Below are 20,175 nucleotides of genomic sequence, written 5' to 3'. Positions count from 1 at the left end.
TATTACTGTAAAGAACATTGTGGGGCTGATTTCACTTTTAAATAAAAACTTAAACTTGACAAACATTTATATTATATTATATATTTAATATTTGGTGGCATAATCCTTAGTTGTGTTAACTGCATCAAGCCTGCGACCCATTTTCTTCAGCAGACTTGTGTGTATCGTATTTTTTCTCAATAGCATGTGTTTGAACCTCAAAGCCTCAGCCAAGCATGGCCCTTTGAGCTTACATTAGCTTCACCGGCGAAATCGTCTTCTGCTCTGCTAATCTCATCACTCCCCTCTCTACTGGAAATTAAGTCAGCAGGTAAAACACATACTACTCAGTCAAGCAAGGAACTAGTCTTTCCATTTGGGTTAAATCCTGCCTGTGAGGTTGGATCAGTATGAGCGTTCGAAAAGCAGGGGACTTAAAAAGTTTTATATTTGAAATATTTGAAGCCTAACGGGTATTCTAGGGATAGGCTCAGGTCAAATATTCAAATCCAGATAAAGGGCTAAGGTCAGATAACTTGCTTCAGATGTGTAAATGAGCAAGACTCTTACACAAACGTCCATTAATATTTGAATTATACTCGTTGGAATACAAAGAAAAAATAGGCATCTGTGTGCATATAACGATTTTACTGTCTTTCCACACAGTACTGCACGCACACAATTTTTTCCTGTCTATATTCTAGAAGAGGACTCATCCGAAGCACCTGAAGCACCCGAAGCAAAGTAGAACAACAAGCAAATGCGTTTTGGATGTGCTCTTTCCCTTGAGCTCTTTGATAAGCACCTGCTTCTCAACCCTTTGCAGAAAGGTGGTTTGGGGGGCACCTGCTCCTGCCCGATTGAGTCTCACACCCCACAAACCAAGTCAGACTTTAGAAATCTCACTGGGTTTAGTCAGAGGCGTAGCCAAGCCGGGGCGGCGCCCCGGTTAGGACTCCCTGCGCCCCGGTTGAAAAAAATCGAGCTTTTTCGATTCTTCATTTTCATGCCGTTTTTTTCTTTCGGTCTTGCGCGAATGTGCTTGCGCTATTCTATGTGCGCAATGATATCCATTCACTGTTTGCCTCCCGGACCCGGATGTTGTTTTAGCGATCAGCGAACGGCGTGGTGATGTTCGATTTTTTTTCCTGTGGGCGCGCGCCCCTACTGGAAAAATTCCTGGCTACGCCTCTGGGTTTAGTGCCTCCATGCTGCTTGTAATGTCTCATAACTGCAGAATGCACTCTATCAGATAGCGTGGAGGAGAATGGAGAGGTACAGTACCTGTCTTTTTTTCCCTAAAACATTACCTAGCCATTATACAAAAACTGTATCTTGCATGATCGTAACGATCAAAGTTTTATACTTCCATGAATGCCTTTAAAAAAAATTGTCAACAGTTTTTGACAAACCTCTTCAACTAAATAATTGTAAAGTCATCCAGCCAACCTCTCTCATTGTCAAGTTCCCAATTATGTGTGAAACAAGTGGAATCATCCCTATTTTTGGAAATTTGTTAGCTCGGAATCAATTTCACTATGTTCACTACTTGTTTGTCTGTGTTAATCTGTAACTGTCATACAAAGTGGAGTACAAGAGTCACACCAACAGGTCCCATAGAAATAAAACAATAGTTTTGCTATAATGGAAGTTTGTCCCACATTTCACACAAAGCATAATGTGGCGTAGGAATAAGGTGGGTACAGTTGGAAGTTTAACTACATGTTTAAAAAATAAAATGCAATAACAATAGGGAAATAAGGGTAGGGAAATAAAGCATTACATAACACCAAGATCCTATCATAGCAGCATAAGTACAGCAAGACAACGGGTGCGTCACCGCCAGCGCCACCTATTGAACAATTTAATGGCAACGTGGCAGCAAAGTGATCCAAGTCAATGTATTTTTTTATTATTATTGACGGCTTATAACTATTGTATAGAATAAGGTACTTATTAACGTACATGACACATCATACAACAAGGAATGGTAATTTAATTCATACTTCAAACTCTGACGGCTAATCAAAACAGTTCTTCAGGACACGTGACATCGCTGTATTCCGATTGGGCAATTCATATTAAACGAGTTCCTGTCTGGCAGTGGCAGGTGTTGTGCTTGATTTGGTTCCCCCGTGAGATTTTGTTTCCCCTGCCGCGGGAGCGCGCACGCCTTATTTGGAAAGCGAAAAACCGATGTCGTACGGCGTCGTAGGGCGTCAGCACTACGTTGTTTTCAATAAAAACATGAAGAACTCACGTTTGCGTCAGTCAATTTTAATTTTTATAAAGGATTATTCTCATTTGATGTCTTTAAATTTATCCGCGTTCTGCCATTGAAGCGGGGTGCGTTCAAAGACCAGTCGTACAGACGGAATACTCGTTCATTCACCAAAAAGCAACAATATAATTACGTGAGCTCTTTGCATAAACCTCAATGCAAAGAAACTCCTCTTTTTGGGTACAGGCTACAAGGAGTATGTATTACAAAGGAGACTTTATTCTTAATTGTGATCATCATTCATCCATCCATTTTATTTTATTACTCAGGTATTTTCAAAGCAAATTAATATTGTTGCATTTATTAATTTGCTTTAACATGACAGCGCAATATAATTAAAAGCTGACACGATAGCAATGTCAAACGTGTTCATTTAAGAAAAAGCCACACACGTTTTGTGATCAAATCTTTCATAACGAGAATGATTTGAGTGAATTGATTTGGATGAATAATTGAGAAGAAATCTCAGTTCTGAAGGCTCCTTTTGTCCCAAGCAAAGTGACAGATGGTGGGGAGGGGGGATAAAAATTGTAACAAGAACTCTATAAAAAATGTCAAGTCGTGAGGATATGTTTACCCCCCCCCCCCCCCTTTTTTTTTTATTTTGAGAACGGTGAGTGCTGGACTCCAGCAGTTTTTCTTCTGTCTTCCTGGGGGTCCTTTCAGGTTGTGTGGAAAATTTGAACAGGCTCCTTCATTCCTAGGCCAAATTACAGGGGGGGGACAAATCCTCACAGCTGCCCTGTGAGAATATGTTCCCCCCCCTTATTTTGAGAACGGTGAGTGCTGGACTCCAGCAGTTTTTTTTCTGTCTTCCTGGGGGTCCTTTCAGGTTATGTGGAAAATTTGAACGGGTTCCTTCATTCCTAGGCCAAATTACAGGGGGGGAACAAATCCTCACAGCTGCCCTGTGAGAATATGTTCCCCCCCCTTATTTTGAGAACGGTGAGTGCTGGACTCCAGCAAATTTTTTTCTGTCTTCCTGGGGGTCCTTTCAGGTTGTGTGCCAAATTTGAACAGGTTCCCTCATTCCTAGGCCAAATTACAGGGGGGGAACAAATCCTCACAGCTGCCCTGTGAGAATATGTTCCCCCCCCTTATTTTGAGAACCGTGAGTGCTGGAGTCCAGCAATTTTTTTTCTGTCTTCCTGGGGGTCCTTTCGGGTTGTGTGGAGAATTTGAACAGGTTCCTTCATTCCTAGGCCAAATTACAGGGGGGAACAAATCCTCACAGCTGCCCTGTGAGAATATGTTCCCCCCCCTTATTTTGAGAACGGTGAGTGCTGGACTCCAGCAGTTTTTTTTCTGTCTTTCTGGGGGTCCTTTCAGGTTATGTGGAAAATTTGAACAGGTTCCTTCATTCCTAGGCCAAATTACAGGGGGGGAACAAATCCTCACAGCTGCCCTGTGAGAATATGTTCCCCCCCTTATTTTGAGAACGGTGAGTGCTGGACTCCAGCAGTTTTTTTTCTGTCTTCCTGGGGGTCCTTTCAGGTTGTGTGCCAAATTTGAACAGGTTTCTTCATTCCTAGGCCAAATTACAGGGGGGGAACAAATCCTCACAGCTGCCCTGTGAGAATATGTTCCCCCCCCTTATTTTCAGAACGGTGAGTGCTGGACTCCAGCAAAAAATTTTCTGTCTTCCTGGGGGTCTGTTCAGGTTGTGTGCCAAATTTGAACAGGTTCCTTCATTCCTAGGCCAAATTACAGGGGGGGAACAAATCCTCACAGCTGCCCTGTGAGAATATGTTCCCCCCCCTTATTTTGAGAACGGTGAGTGCTGGACTCCAGCAAATTTTTTTCTGTCTTCCTGGGGGTCTGTTCAGGTTGTGTGCCAAATTTGAACAGGTTCCCTCATTCCTAGGCCAAATTACAGGGGGGGAACAAATCCTCACAGCTGCCCTGTGAGAATATGTTCCCCCCCCTTATTTTCAGAACGGTGAGTGCTGGACTCCAGCAAAAAATTTTCTGTCTTCCTGGGGGTCTGTTCAGGTTGTGTGCCAAATTTGAACAGGTTCCTTCATTCCTAGGCCAAATTACAGGGGGGGAACAAATCCTCACAGCTGCCCCGTGAGCATATGTTCCCCCCCCTTATTTTGAGAACGGTGAGTGCTGGACTCCAGCAGTTTTTTTTCTGTCTTCCTGGGGGTCTGTTCAGGTTATGTGGAAAATTTGAACAGGTTCCCTCATTCCTAGGCCAAATTACAGGGGGGGAACAAATCCTCACAGCTGCCCTGTGAGAATATGTTCCCCCCCCCTTATTTTGAGAACGGTGAGTGCTGGACTCCAGCCGTTTTTTTCTGATGATTTGTGCAGTGATACCATTATTACTGCACTTCATCAATTTTTTTTGCCTTATTTTGGTCAAACAACTTTGTTTCCTAATCACATAACATACATCAAAAATTATAACTTTTAACTTTATTAAGAAAAAAAAAATGTTTTTTTTTTAAATAATAAAATAAAATGAAAAAATACAAATTTTAATTAAAAAAAAGCAAAATGGTCTTCAAGCAAGCTTCAAATATTTAGCATTTAATTTCTGTACATGCTGTACACAAAAAAGAGCCTTCGGTTGGAGGCTCCCCGACACATACAAGATCAAGACCACCTGCAACACTCGTCACACTGAATCTGGTAAACAAAGAAAAAAGCAAGATCATACAATGCAGCACATTTACAATAATTTACAACGAATGTGTATTTCAATATATTTCTTAATCATCACATGCATTAGTTAACAAGACCTGACATAATTACCCATCTGTTGTCTGTGTCATGTGTAGCTTCCCCACAAACACAGCACAAGTTGGAGTCCAGCACTCACGGTTCTCAAAATAAGGGGGGGGAACATATTCTCACGGGGCAGCTGTGAGGATTTGTTCCCCCCCTGTAATTTGGCCTAGGAATGAAGGAACCTGTTCAAATTTTCCACATAACCTGAAAGGAACCCCAGGAAGGCAGAAAAAAATTTGCTGGAGTCCAGCACTCACCGTTCTCAAAATAAGGGGGGGGGAACATATTCTCACAGGGCAGCTGTGAGGATTTGTTCCCCCCCTGTAATTTGGCCTAGGAATGAGGGAACCTGTTCAAATTTGGCACACAACCTGAAAGGACCCCCAGGAAGACAGAAAAAAATTTGCTGGAGTCCAGCACTCACGGTTCTCAAAATAAGGAGGGGGAACATATTCTCACAGGGCAGCTGTGAGGATTTGTTCCCCCCCTGTAATTTGGCCTAGGAATGAAGGAACCTGTTCAAATTTTCCACATAACCTGAAAGGACCCCCAGGAAGGCAGAAAAAAATTTGCTGGAGTCCAGCACTCACCGTTCTCAAAATAAGGGGGGGGGGAACATATTCTCACAGGGCAGCTGTGAGGATTTGTTCCCCCCCTGTAATTTGGCCTAGGAATGAAGGAACCTGTTCAAATTTGGCACACAACCTGAACAGACCCCCAGGAAGACAGAAAAAATTTTGCTGGAGTCCAGCACTCACCGTTCTGAAAATAAGGGGGGGGGACATATTCTCACAGGGCAGCTGTGAGGATTTGTTCCCCCCCTGTAATTTGGCCTAGGAATGAAGAAACCTGTTCAAATTTGGCACACAACCTGAAAGGACCCCCAGGAAGACAGAAAAAAAACTGCTGGAGTCCAGCACTCACCGTTCTCAAAATAAGGGGGGGAACATATTCTCACAGGGCAGCTGTGAGGATTTGTTCCCCCCCTGTAATTTGGCCTAGGAATGAAGGAACCTGTTCAAATTTTCCACATAACCTGAAAGGACCCCCAGAAAGACAGAAAAAAAACTGCTGGAGTCCAGCACTCACCGTTCTCAAAATAAGGGGGGGGAACATATTCTCACAGGGCAGCTGTGAGGATTTGTTCCCCCCCTGTAATTTGGCCTAGGAATGAAGGAACCTGTTCAAATTTTCCACACAACCCGAAAGGACCCCCAGGAAGACAGAAAAAAAATTGCTGGACTCCAGCACTCACGGTTCTCAAAATAAGGGGGGGGAACATATTCTCACAGGGCAGCTGTGAGGATTTGTTCCCCCCCTGTAATTTGGCCTAGGAATGAGGGAACCTGTTCAAATTTTCCACACAACCTGAAAGGACCCCCAGGAAGACAGAAGAAAAACTGCTGTAGTCCAGCACTCACCGTTCTCAAAATAAAAAAAAGGGGGGGGGGGGGTAAACATATCCTCACGACTTGACATTTTTTATAGAGTTCTTGTTACAATTTTTATCCCCCCTCCCCACCATCTGTCACTTTGCTTGGGACAAAAGGAGCCTTCAGAACTGAAATTTCTTCTCAATTATTCATCCAAATCAATTCACTCAAATCATTCTCGTTATGAAAGATTTGATCACAAAACGTGTGTGGCTTTTTCTTAAATGAACACGTTTGACATTGCTATCGTGTCAGCTTTTAATTATATTGCGCTGTCATGTTAAAGCAAATTAATAAATGCAACAATATTAATTTGCTTTGAAAATACCTGAGTAATAAAATAAAATTGATGGATGGATGAATGATGATCACAATTAAGTATAAAGTATCCTTTGTAATATATACTCCTTGTAGCCTGTACCCAAAAAGAGGAGTTTCTTTGCATCGAGGTTTATGCAAAGAGCTCACGTAATTATATTGTTGCTTTTTGGTGAATGAATGAGTATTCCGTCTGTACGACTGGTCTTTGAACGCACCCCGCTTCAATGGCAAAACGCGGATGAATTTAAAGACATCAAATGAGAATAATCCCTTGTAAAAATTAAAATTGACTGACGCAAACGTGAGTTCTTCATGTTTTTATTGAAAACAACGTAGTGCTGACGCCGTACGACGCCGTACGACATCGGTTTTTGCTTTCCAAAAAGGCGTGCGCGCTCCCGCGGCAGGGGGAACAAAATCTCACGGGGGAACCAAATCAAGCACAACACCGGTCGGCACAAATGCGCTAGAAGTTAGTACTTAACCCGGTTATAAGCGAAAATATAAGCGTGTGTTATATTGTTGTATCGGGTCATTTTTAACAAATCTAATTTGTGGTAGTCCCGATGGACCGATTTATATTTTATAGCAAAACAAGACTTCAGTTAAAAAAAATAATTCTCCGGAGTTGTTTGTTTTGAATGACGTTCTCGGCGGAAGGATCCAAATGCAACACGCGGTGTTATGGAGGTTAATTTGAAACTCTTGGATTTGGATTTTATTTTAATGTAATACACACCGGTTGTTTTCCTCAACTGGACTTTTTTTTAGTATATATATACTTTTTGATGACAGTTACTCATGCTTGTTTTTGTATACATATATTTATATTTGCAAGGTTGGTACTTTGAAGGAGTTGTAGCTACAGTCACTAACGCCTCGACATAACGTAAGCTAACCAATCATTTTAATATTTGAATTTGGCTGTGATAATCCCATAACTTTTTTTTCCCCGGAGCATCTTCAATTGTGTATAAAAGTATTCATGAAGTGGCAAGGAGCTAGCTTTTCCTTCTTCTGCGCTTCTTTTGTGTCTGCATTGTTAGCACCCGTAAGAAATCAGGATCATTTTCATTCAATGCATGTTTTGCCCAACATCAAACACTCATGTTAGGTCTCGCCAATACACTTTTTTGAAGTCATAGTGATGCTTGCTGTATTGACATCAGATGCCCCCTGGAATACAAGTTGTAGCATTGTAGTTTATGGTTTATACAGATGGCCAATGAACAAATGCTCATTGTGGACAAGAAGACAGACGAGAGCAAAATGTCCCCTTCAAAGGATCCTGAAACTGTATCAAGGGAGTCTCTGGAGTTTCAGAAACTCACACCTTCTCAGTTTGGGATTACTGTGCAAAGTTTCAACCCAGTAGCATCTGGAAGCAAAGGTGAGCTTGCAGATACAATGCACATTCGTATGAAAAGGTTTGGGCACCCCTGATCATTTTGAAGATTTTCCTTTAGAAACCATTGGCTGTTCAGATCAGCAATTACAGTTAGATATGTGATATTTGAGAAGTGAAATGAAGCATTTACAAAAAGCGTGCAATTGTTACTTGAACAAAATTAATCAGGTGCATTAAATTGGGCACAACGGCAGAAATAATGACTGAAATTGGAAACTCGTGAAAATTATCTGGAGTGCCAAAACCTTTTCATATTACAGTATTTTAAGAAAGCAAATTTGACCAACCATATCTTTGTCTCTTGCTCCAGAAAAATCTCATTTGGCAAAATTGAAGGCAAGACGAAGACGTTCTAATGTAGGTGTGAGAGGCTCACCAGAAACAAACTCGCTCATCCGCTTCATTGCACAACAAAAACTGAAGAATTCCTCCAACTGTCAAACTCCAGAGGTGAGAAGTAAATTTAAAAGCTTTTGATCATCTTTGTATTTACACTGTCATGTTTCAAGCAAAAGACCGATAACTATTTTTACATTAATATTAAAATCTATACATTATTATTTATTTATTAACAAAGTGACACTTTGGGAATGTTGGTTACATGCATTCAGACTTGTAATAGTTTACCCTGATTAATCTGTGAATTGCAAAATTTTAAGCTTTGTGTGGTATAGTTGTCGTTAGGTAGTGACAGGGCTGTGGTTATGTCCAATGAATTTTATATCTACAATAGCAGATTGCAAGATTCCTATATTTGTCATATCACCAGCCAATGTAAAGGTCTGTAAATAAGCAAGCCAAAACAATGGCGCTTTCACTTTCACAAAGTTTCTTCATCTGTGCCAAAGAGGCAGACTTTCAAATATAATACAAGTTGATTTATATAGCACATTTCACAACGGCGGCAGCAGCTACAAAGCGCTTTACATATAATAGATAATGATGCAAATCCAAAGACAGTGGAAAGAGTAAATCAAAACAAATGTATATCTAGTAATAGTACTTGTTATATACATACGTAGAACGTAGACGCCAATACAACAATGACTTGGTAGCTTTGTTTGTAATCTTCACAGATACAAATACAATCACTTTTTTTATTTCCACACAGACATAAATATAATACTATTCTAAATTGTTTATGATGAATGAGGGAATGCGCTCACACTCTTTAACTTGATCTGACAATTATTTTATGATCAACATCAAACAACATTGGTTATTTGGTTTTATTCATTTTAGGCATAGGCGTCCTTGTTTTGTCCTTCATGATTGAATATTGAGTTGCAGCACTGAGTAGAATTGTTGTGTCCGCTATCTGAACTCAGCAGCTTGTCAGAGGTAGCCCCTTCCTTCCTCGAGTAGCATCCACCCTGAAGCAGAAAATAGCTTCCTTCCAGACTTTGGTGTTTGTGGAGGAGAGCGAGGTTTGCGATCAGGATGACAACACTGGTGGATGCATGACGACAAAGGATTATCTTTCTGGTAAGTCGTTACAGCAGGATTAAAAATTTATTTCTCAACAATGGTCAGTGGCTTTTTTTGCTGCCTGTCTGGCACCATGCACTGGTTAGCACGGTTAGGAGGGTGGGAGTTCGATTCCACCTCCGGCCCTCCCTGTGTGGAGTTTGCATGTTCCGGTTTCCTCCCACCCCCCAAAAAACATACTTGGTAGGCCAATTGAGCACTCCAAATTGCCCCTCGGTGTGAGTGCAGATGGTTGTTCGTCTCTGTGTGCCTTGCGATTGGCTGGCAACCGGTTCAGGGTGTACCCCGCCTATTGCCCGATGACTGCTGTGATTGGCTCCAGCACACCCGCGACCACCGTGGGGACGAGCGGTGTAAAAAATGGATGGATGGACATGCTATGGCGAGTTCTTTTCCATTGTAAGTCTCCAGAAAAATGCTTCCATGAGAGATCAATTACAACGCACGTAATAGTGTCATAATATTCATTCCCCCACCACCCCCAGTTTCTCTTTAATGTACTCACTGCAATATTTTTAGTTTGTAGAACACAGAAACAAAAACACTAACCATTATAAATCCATGCCTGCCCTAAATAATATACATCAAAAAAAGTCCAGTATTGTTTTTGTGTGTCTTCAAATCTTTTCCATTGGCTGCATTTTTTTATTTCAGATGAACACAACCAAGAAGGGAAAGAGAACCACCATCGAGCAGCTTCACCCTCACCCAGCAAGAAGCGTCGTGTGGGCCCCCTCAAAGGCTGTCAAGTGCAGATTAGAGTTGCACACACTCCAGACCTTCCCTTAAATGGCAGAGACAAGGAGGTATTATCACTCTGCCCATAGACTCCCTTGACTGCCGTCTTTAAATCGGGTTTCTGCTTCTTTCTAGTTAATTTAAAAAAAAAAAACAAGTCCAGCATTTTTGCTTTTCTACAGATTAGAAGTTTTTTTTAAGTATTCTGTTGGATCCATAGGGAGATAAGGAGCCAGTGGCAGAATGCAATGACAATGTCAAACCAGAACCTGTGCCGTCAAGTGAGACTGAAGAAGAAACCCAACCTGTGCTTCCTTGTACACCTCTTCGTGGTTACCGTGAACGACACATGTCCTTGGAACATCATGCCTTTTCCTCCAAAAATAACCAGCAGGTGTGAGATTTGGTTGTAGACACACATTAGTTAGGAATTGACAAAAATGCGGCACTGACCTCTTAACAGTTGTAAACATCTCTGAAGCATGTTCGTATAGTACTTTAAGACGTGCTTTTTACTTCATGAAGCACCACTTTACCAAATTGTATGTATCGTTGTTTGACTAAACGACCGTTGCATGCCATCTCGCTCCATACCACACTGAGAATTTTTAGGTTTCCATTGCTATTATTTTTTTTTCCCATTTCCTTTTAGTTGGCGACAGTTTGAATTTTGACTATTTGCAGGCCGGGCCAGTCCCAATCCTCTGCAAATAGTGTGGTTTAACTGTACAGTAAATAAACAAGTTGGTTAAATAGATTGATGTGCTGCATATACAATTTGACAAAAACAAAGTCAGCAGTAAATGCACAATACCTTTCACACTGAAGTTACTCAACTGTGTCCTACTGTTTACAGAGTGACTATATCAACATCATCGACAAGAGTTAGGAATGTCAATGCTTGTACATGTGTTAGGTGGAAACACTTGAACGAAGTCCAACAGAAAGGCAATGGACTTTATTTTTTCTCAACAGGAAAATGTGTTTGAACCTCAAAGCCCCAGCCGACCACAGCCTAGTGACCTTACATCACTTTCGCCAGAGGAATCTTTCTCTGTTTTCCAGTTCTCTTCGGTCCCGTCTCAATCATCTGGTAAAATACACACTGCTCTTGGTCATGCAGGAATTTTGTCTTTCATGTCGGTTCCAAATAAATTGACCTTTAAGGTGGCAAGATTAATTGATCATTAAATGAATCGACAACTTTTTGCTGTTTGATTAATCATTTAAAGCCATTTTTGTTAGTTAAGTGGACTTCAGGGGAAATGTAAGTCAAATTAACCCTTAATGATTAATATATAACAACCTATGAACAATTGAGATGACAAAAAAGTCTTCGGGATGCATTGTGTTTACCCATCTTGATTTGTTGTGAAAGAAAACAGACAGGAACATGACATGACAGAAACGGCACTGTAGTTATCCATTATCAATTTCACCATTTCAGGACTGGTAGAGGCTGTGATGATATAAATTTTCAAATTTTGGGTTTTGCTCTTACGGTTTCGGCAACCAAAACCACAAGAAGATATTTTTCTGCATAAAAGTAGCGGGGTTAATTGCTGGCTTCCCTTCTTTGCCTCCATCTGACACCATGACATCATCATGCTGTAGGCCATAAAGGGGTGGTCCAATAAATGCAACCTTAAAAAAAAGTTACATTTTAACCCTTTTATCTATTCATGTGATTGGCCTTACAAAAAGCCCGCATTGTTAATAACCTTGAATTCTTTCCATTTTGATCATTATTGTGCATACAGAAGCAAGCGAGTCGTCTGAGGCATCTGCAGAAAAGAAGAAAAAGAAGCGGGTGCATTTTGGATGCCCACTTTCCCCTGAGTTTTTTGATACGCAACTGCCTCCCAGCACCCCGTTGCAGAAAGGGCAAACGCCAGCTCGAGCCTCCACACCAGGTGGGATCTTAAAGAAGACACCGCAGAGGAGTGAGTCTTTCACTCCACAAGCCCAGCGAGATCTTTGCAGTATGTTTGGTGCCTCCCCGGCGCCAATGTCACTTGACCACAGAATGCTCCATATGGCGGAAGATGGGGTGGAGAAGTTTGAAAAGGTATGTTACATGTCTTTTATTTATTAGTATTCATTTTTTTAATACAACATTAGAAATTGTTCAGATTATGATGCAAAAATCGGACATTTTTGAATTTCCTAACTTAACCCTGTTCCTCAAGGGCGAGTGTCCTGCATGTTTTAGATGTCGCCCTGCTGCATCAAAACGGATTCAAATGATCAGAATAGTTATCCCGCTTCTGCAGACCTTGATGATTATCTGTGATATAAAGTGTTTTTTTTAACGCCATAAATACAATAAAAACATGCCGAGGGAGTTTTAAACATGTTTTTTTAGTTTGAACATTCAATACCTTGTTTTTGTAATGTATTCAAATGATGTGTTGAAAGGGCTTTTGAAATCCTTGTATTGTAATTCTATTTACATTTTACACAACGTCCCAACTAGTCAATGCTTTATATTTTTCTGCATCTAGATGATTTTTCCTTCAACAGCAGACAGTGATTCTACAATTATGTCTGATACAGGTGGGATATAGCATTATATTGACAAACAGTTATAGTGTGGAGTCAGCAGAATTACTTTTCTTTCCAGAATTGATGAATTGCACCCAGCTGAATTTAAATGATGCTTTCGATGATGAGGCTCTTTCCCCAGCAGTACCAACAGGTACAACCTGATATTTGCCTTTTTTATAGATGCAGTGCATTGAGAAAGTATTAAGCCTCATAAAACATTTTCGTATTTCTGTTGATTAGCCATTATTTACGTGATCTACAATGTATTTTTATTTCCATACGCCATAATGACCACACGAAAGGAGAATACATTATGCTGTTGCATGTTAATTTGAGACAATTCAGAAACACTTGCAGCATTAAAGGGGACTCTACCTTGATCAAAGATAGGCAACTGGTGGCCCTTGATCCCTCTTCCAAAGGCTCCTTGATTTATTTGTAAAATCTCCAAATTCAGGCAAATTTCATAATTCATAAAAACACTGAACTGTATTATCTGTAAAAGTCAATTCTACAAAGCATTATACTACTTGAAGCATTTATCATGAGCATGAACATTTATCTTTATGTGATATTTTTGCTTTATATTGTGATTCTTTGTAGCTGTATCATGGTTATAAGCACTTTGTTGCAGCAGCAGCTGTTGTGAAATGCGCTATATTGATAAAGTTGTATAGTATTATATTTCTTATGTCCTCTTGTATTAGTAGTAATTAATTAATTATTAATTAATGTAATTAGTAGACAAGCAACTGAATTTCTTGCATTTTGTCCCCTTAGACGTGAAGTCTGAAATAAGGCCAGCCTATGAGTCAAACGCCCTGAACGAGCGTGAGTCTTTATCAGAGGAAAAACAACCTGAGGCTGTCGGTGACCCTGCACCCAGATTGAAGAACTGGGAAAATAAGGTTATTTGTGCATTCTTGTTTACTTCAAAAGGTCGCTGTCATACTGCAGTGTAATGTTTGTTTTTTCCTATGGATTTTTATGATGCCATTACTGAAGAGTTCCATTAATGGGGATTATTAGACCTAGAAATGTAACAAAATGTGTGTTGCAGGGTGTTTTGCATCAGTCATTATATGATCATGCATGAAAGTGGTCTAGCCGTAGACATGACGACATTTTGTTTATTAATGATGATGACCAGAGTTTATCGTTGGACAATTTTTATCACATGACAACAATTCAACTCGGTGACTCCAATTTAACCCAAACAATTACCGTGAAATAAAACCTACATCACAGTGGTGAAATGGAAAAATAAAACAATTCCAGGAGTTCAGTGAGGTGGTGGAGAACAGAATCAGTGAGATATTCCATGAGCAACTCAAACCCTACAATAACCCAGTGAAACGGCCAAGAAGTCCCCATTTTTAGAACTCATCACAGACAACAAAAACAATCCCAAGTTATTTTCTATTGCATAAGCAACTCAAAACCTACAATAACCCAGTGAAATGGGTAAGAAGTCCCCATTTTTAGAACTCATCACAGAAAACAAAAACAATCCCAAGGTATTTTTCCAACACAACTAACTTGTCGCTTTCATCTGGATTCATGTTCCTTCAGAACACATTCAATTGAGTCTGGGGTTCCCCAAAGGTCAAGTTTCGGTCCAATTATGTTTAATCTATACATAGTATGGGTCACCTTGAGGATGTCTTTGGGAGGTACAGTTGAGCAGATGACACACGGCTGTACAGTTTATCACTGTGTCTTCTGATGACAGCAGGTAGCCTTCAGAAGGCAGTTATTAACTATTTTGCATATTAAGTCATGGATGGCTGTGAATTTGCAACAGCCACAAGTGAGATTTTAGTCGTTGGTTCTGAAGGGAGAATGTAAGAATGTATCTGATGTGATTTTACCATTTTAAGCTTGTATCCACTGAGCGGCAAAGGAGAGTGACAAACTATTTAATGCTATGTTTTGCCTGTTCAGTTTCAAATATTTCATTATCACCTCAACCAGCAACACTAAACAGTTCATTCAGCTTTGGAAGTCCCACTGTAGCCTAATTCTTACTGGGTTTTTGTTTTTCTGACCTCAAAGTGAATGTCCCCCATTGCAGGCAGCAGAAGAATCTGAATCTACAAATGAATTTCCAGCTGCTCGTACTCGTAAGAGGAAGGTATTATGACTGCTGAGCGCACAATTTAGCAGACATGATTTTCTTTTTATCAGTCAGCTTTATCTAACAAGCTGCCAACAGATCTACTGTTTAATTCCAATGAATATAAAAGTAATCACATTTCAGCATAGCCACCTTATGTGCATGCGTATTTGAGAGATGGACCGTATCGTGTTCAGTATCTTTCTGCCAATTTTCGCTTTCTTTTAGCTTCCTGAAAAGAGCCAGCCTGTGAGGAGGTCGACACGCTCTGCTGCCAAGCCTTCTGAGACGATTAAAGTGAGTTTATTGAGTCTTGTGGTACACAGATCTTATATATATATATATACTCCTTATGGGGCATGAATGTGTGTGTATATATATATATATATATATATATATATATATACACACACATTCATGCCCCATAAGGAGTATTTTTCAATGAACAAAAGATGTGTTTCCAGTCGTGGTTGTATGAGAAATTTAACACTGAGGCCTGGATTGATATAAATTATGTTATATAGGTATCACGATATACGTGAGTAACATTTACCAGTACAATGAGTGTGTATTCTTGGAGACAGACAAATAGTCCTCGTCAATTTGTAACAAGAACTGTACTTATTCCTCCTCTTAAAAAATGAAAATGGTCTAAATGGACCATGCACCCACTATCATGCATCTGCATTAATGTTGCAGAAGTGCTCACATGCATGTGATGTGTTCACCCTCCTCACAGGAGGCACAGACATACAAAGTTTCAGAAAATTGCCATCCATTATACTGTATGTATCCATTAGGCTAGCGAGCGACTATGCCACACTTCATTGTAAATTAATTACTGATGACTCCCCGTGAATTACAAAATTATATTTGAGTGTTTGTTTTTTTTGTTTTTTTTTAATTGCATTCATACAGCACCTTCTGTCCCCACAGCTGGCCTCTAAAGCAGCAGCAAATCGGTGGAAAAGGGAAGTCAACGTTTCTCTTTACGGCTCTCGAACATATGCATCCAAGAATCCTAGCCTCAGTCCCATCATAGAGTTGTTCCAGTCAGTAGCAGCACAGGGCTGTCTCCCTACTAGCTGTGCAGGTAAGATGTATGCTCCTCTAAACCTGGTATGATGATTAAGACGCACTTAAGTTTATGCCTATATTATTAAGTGAAAGGCCTCTCACATCTACAGCTATCACTTCAAGGAGACTTGTATTCACAATTTATAACTGTTCTCAGGCGTAAGATAGCGAAAAGTCTCTCTTAAAAATACAAACAACCCTATTTTTAATATGAAGAGGTATCAAATTAACTTACATTCTATGCACGATTATATCAATTTCAAAACAACGACAGAGGCCCAAGAATGACGTAATAGAAAAGCGACTGTTGTGTTACCATCTCTGATGTTACATTTGTGGCACAGCAGAACCAACACAATTCCCCACACATAAAAATATTGATATAAACAATAGAGGCTTCTATCCTAAATTGGAGTTGACTAATTATTAGCAAAATTTCCTCTTTTGAACAATTTACCTAACATTGTATTTTTCTCTGGGATTAAATCAGTGAAGCCACTTTTGGTTCCAATGAAGCAATTTCAAAACACGTTAAATTTGAAAAGCATGAGGAGCAGGTTCATGCTTTATTTACTTAGCTTAACTTTAGTGTACTTGCTGGGTAACAGGTTTTTCATTGCGCACCTGACAGGCACTTTGCAGACACAACTTTTTGCATACAAACAATAAGTAAATTTTTCTGAACATGTCCGATTTGAACTCTATGAATCTTGACATTTGTGAAGCCAGAAGTAGTGAAGTTCCTGTCGTGCTGTTGATTTCTCCCAATAATCCCAGATGAAAATGCATACTTGAAGAATAACGCCAGTGAGTCAGAAAGCAGTGGCCCCGGGACTTCAGTGTGTATTGGTGAGAGTTCATCAGAAGCGCCCTGGTCCTCTGGCAAAAAAGCCTCAGGGACTAACAGGTCCTCATCAAGGCCCAGGACCACAAGGCGAGGATTAAGGAAGGGCAGAGTTTCAATGCACGATCTGCTACGTGTGGAGCCTCAGATGCAGACCGATGAGAAGGAAAGCGAGAACCATGAAGAAGAGGTCACTACAAACACTGCGGGGTCAATAGACGGCCCATCAGAACAAGTGTCGGATGATGCTGCAGAACATTGCACCCTAATATTTGCTGACACAACCAGCGCACACGCAGATCCAAATTCAGATTGTTGTCATTTGGTCGTTGAAGGCTCCACCTCAGCCTGCTTGTTAGGAGAAGAACAAACCAGTACAGTGGCCTTGACAAGCACGTCCCCCCGGACAACCCAGCAGGCTCAAGATATGTCAAGATGCTTGGGGCGCTCTGTGAACCCGGCAGAGGAACAACCTCAAGCGGAAGCAACAACACAGCCCAAAACAAACAGTAATTCATCGTGTGAATCTCCTGAAGAGGAGGCACAAGTCGACTGTGGCCCGGCCTCCTGGAAGGCTGACTTCAATTTTGAGGATGTCTTCAAATGCAGGGGACAGCGCTCAGTGCGCCGCAGCCTACGGAACCAAAGGAACACAGATAATGACTCTGGTCTGGCCTGGGTGCCTCGGATCTCACCTGAAATAAGAAAAAGAACCGTCAAGAAGATGCAGAATCGCAGATTCAGTTCGATTATTTAACCAGTCGCCACTGTCTGAGGACACTGAGCACGCCACTTGCTCGTACTTTGACAGTTTTTGCATTCCACTCAAATATTACTTGCATCATATCGTTATTCCTTCTGAATTAATTTGCCTGTTTTGCAAGGTTGTTGTTTTATGGGATTAAAGTGCTGATTCTTTCTCCTTAACCAATCCTTTGCATCATTCGTCTATGCAAGCCACTCAATATACAGAGAGCCCAATCATTTATGCTGACCTCCTCTCAATCAATATCCAACCACGCATTTCCCCTCTCACTAGATCCAGTCTCAATGAGTCAATATTTTCTCTTAGTGGGTAGATGAAGACGGCCTTAGTGCAGTACCAATCTGTCAGACGAGGTTAGAGGCTACTGGATTAATGTGAAAGAAATGGCAGGAAGGGCTAAATGAGCCCTTGAGTCATTCTCTGCTGTTGGGGTAACTAGGAGTTGTGGTGAAAAGCAAACCTATGTGAAACCAACTGTTCCATCAGTTTAAATTCACCATCTCCCAAATTGTACCTATGAAACTATTTTTGAAAACATTTTGATGTAACTAACTCTTAGGGTGGAATGAATCTTCTAAAAAGGTTTTCCTCTATTTGTTTAATGAGTTTGACTTTTTTAATTTAGCTGTTGAAGTAAAAGCTTATCAATGCAAAATTGTTGAGATGCAACTTGAAAAAAATTCACAAAGGAGTAGAGAGTAAAAATCAGTCCTCGTTTTGGTCTATGAAAGGAGTTGAGTGCTGACCTCTCTAAGATTCAAAGCAGCTCTCCCACAAGCAGTTCAGTCCACTTTAGAGTGATTTTAGCAGAGAGAGTAGAAACAACTTGAGTTTCACATTCAGGACAGTGAGCTTCTAGAGATATGCACAAGCGTGATATATCCATCACAGTGTAATTGTCTCTCCACTTTTACATCAAGCCCGAGTCACTTCACTTGCCTGAAGGACACCAAGGTCCTCATTTTGTGGTTGAATGCCAAACAAGGCCTTGCCATCTGCAACTAGACGAATGGGCTCTGATCTTCTGACGTGACGCAGCAGGACTTTAGTGCCATCCAGTGGCTGTCATGAAGTGCTGCGTGTCAGGCTTCACACGTGAAAGTCAGAAAGAAATGAATGAACTGCAATTCATAAAAATAATTTAGTTGTAATAATTTCATTTGTATAAGTCAGTTTATTAGATTAAAAGAAGAAAAGCGTGAGCATTTTGTATTTGTTCAAATCGCATGATGTGTGGGCACCTTTATTGGCTGGGTCAAACTTGGCACGACTGCAAACAGGCTGCTGTGTTGTGAAAGTCTGCAGGCATAATGGTGCACCTCTATAGAAGCCCTTGTGTCCGTACGTGTGAGTGAGGGGTGTGAAGCCGAAGCCACCATCCCTGGCAGACGGGCATAGTGAAGACGGCTTAGCACAAGAACAATGGGGTCCTTTGAGAAAGACGACGCCCCCAAGACATGTGGCCTCCTGTCACCGTGGCAACCCCCCATGGGACATGGAGAGGGTCTGACAGCTGGAGAGAAGGACTTTCAGAAATGCTTTCTTTCTATTGCTTCCCATACATGTGCTCCCAGGACCATTTGGATGGCCAAGGGTCCTGACTATTGGAGTTTTGTGGCCCTGTACACACTGCCTCAGTCATCACGCATTCACATTCTATGCTCAAAAAGTACAGATAGTTGCACAGAACAAAGTAGATTTAATTCCATTAGTAATGACTAAAATTAAGCACAAAACTGGGTAAAAAAAATGTTGTTTCCCTTCAATAAATGCCACTACTGAAATAAGAAATCATGTGGCAAGCTTGTTTTTCTTAATGCAAGAATGTAAGTAGTGTGATACTTTAAAGAAGTCAATACACCACATTTCCACAGTTTTACTAAAGTTGAGAATCCGGTAGTTATAAGGGCAACTTCCTTCCTCCTCATGTGATTGAATGACCACGAATACTATTGCATTGCACCTGTGGGAACTTAAAACATCTCAAATGTATTTTTTCTCTATCCGCACAAAATGCCATCACAGAGCTACAAGTGGAAGCAATAGCCAATGTTAAGGCTTTGCTTTGTTTACATGTCATATAAAAATAAATGATATTCATGCATTTTACTTTTGTCTAAAAATACCAGCCGCATACATATATATGTTTTTTTCCAGGTCTTAATTTCCATCCTTTTGAATACGGCATTGACAGAACAGAAAATGCACTAGCATACAATGAATCAGTTATTATTCCATTTTGATCCGTATTGTGTCAGAATATAGGTGAAATGTTGATCATTGTTTTCCAACATAGAAGCAGTTGTAAATGTGTTTTGATTTAACACAAAGATGCCCACAAAAATCTTATTTACTGTCATGAGGCTGAATAATCAAAGACTGGACAGTTTTAAGCAAGGTGTTTAAATGATTAATCAGTGATCAGAATGATTTTCTAATCA

At 40.5% G+C, this 20,175-nt stretch overlaps 1 protein-coding gene across 7 annotated transcripts; it reads left to right on the top strand.

The window, feature by feature from the left end:
* The first annotated feature begins 1,224 nt into the window (after nucleotides 1-1,224).
* On the top strand, nucleotides 1,225-19,525 carry cdca2 (cell division cycle associated 2). Of its 7 annotated transcripts, XM_061279318.1 has the most exons (16): nucleotides 7,045-7,440; nucleotides 7,589-7,639; nucleotides 7,969-8,140; nucleotides 8,469-8,608; nucleotides 9,487-9,643; nucleotides 10,301-10,452; nucleotides 10,605-10,778; nucleotides 11,360-11,477; nucleotides 12,145-12,452; nucleotides 12,889-12,940; nucleotides 13,008-13,082; nucleotides 13,712-13,839; nucleotides 15,006-15,065; nucleotides 15,276-15,344; nucleotides 15,984-16,140; nucleotides 16,902-19,525. In XM_061279318.1, the coding sequence occupies exons 3-16, from the start codon at nucleotides 7,969-7,971 to the stop codon at nucleotides 17,723-17,725; spliced, it is 2,586 nt and encodes an 861-aa protein (XP_061135302.1). In that variant the 5' UTR covers nucleotides 7,045-7,440; nucleotides 7,589-7,639; the 3' UTR covers nucleotides 17,726-19,525. The 7 variants fall into 7 exon arrangements, with proteins under 7 accessions (XP_061135305.1, XP_061135299.1, XP_061135298.1 ...); XM_061279321.1 differs by lacking the exons at nucleotides 7,045-7,440; nucleotides 7,589-7,639 and adding an exon at nucleotides 1,225-1,254; XM_061279315.1 differs by lacking the exon at nucleotides 7,589-7,639 and having other exon boundaries at nucleotides 7,042-7,440; nucleotides 9,490-9,643.
* Nucleotides 19,526-20,175: the final 650 nt, after the last annotated feature.

Source organism: Syngnathus typhle, linkage group LG5, assembly GCF_033458585.1.
Source record: "Syngnathus typhle isolate RoL2023-S1 ecotype Sweden linkage group LG5, RoL_Styp_1.0, whole genome shotgun sequence".
In the NCBI taxonomy this organism is placed as follows: domain Eukaryota; kingdom Metazoa; phylum Chordata; class Actinopteri; order Syngnathiformes; family Syngnathidae; genus Syngnathus; species Syngnathus typhle.
Note: the sequence above shows the minus strand (reverse complement) of the source record. Positions and strands in the feature narration are given on the sequence as shown.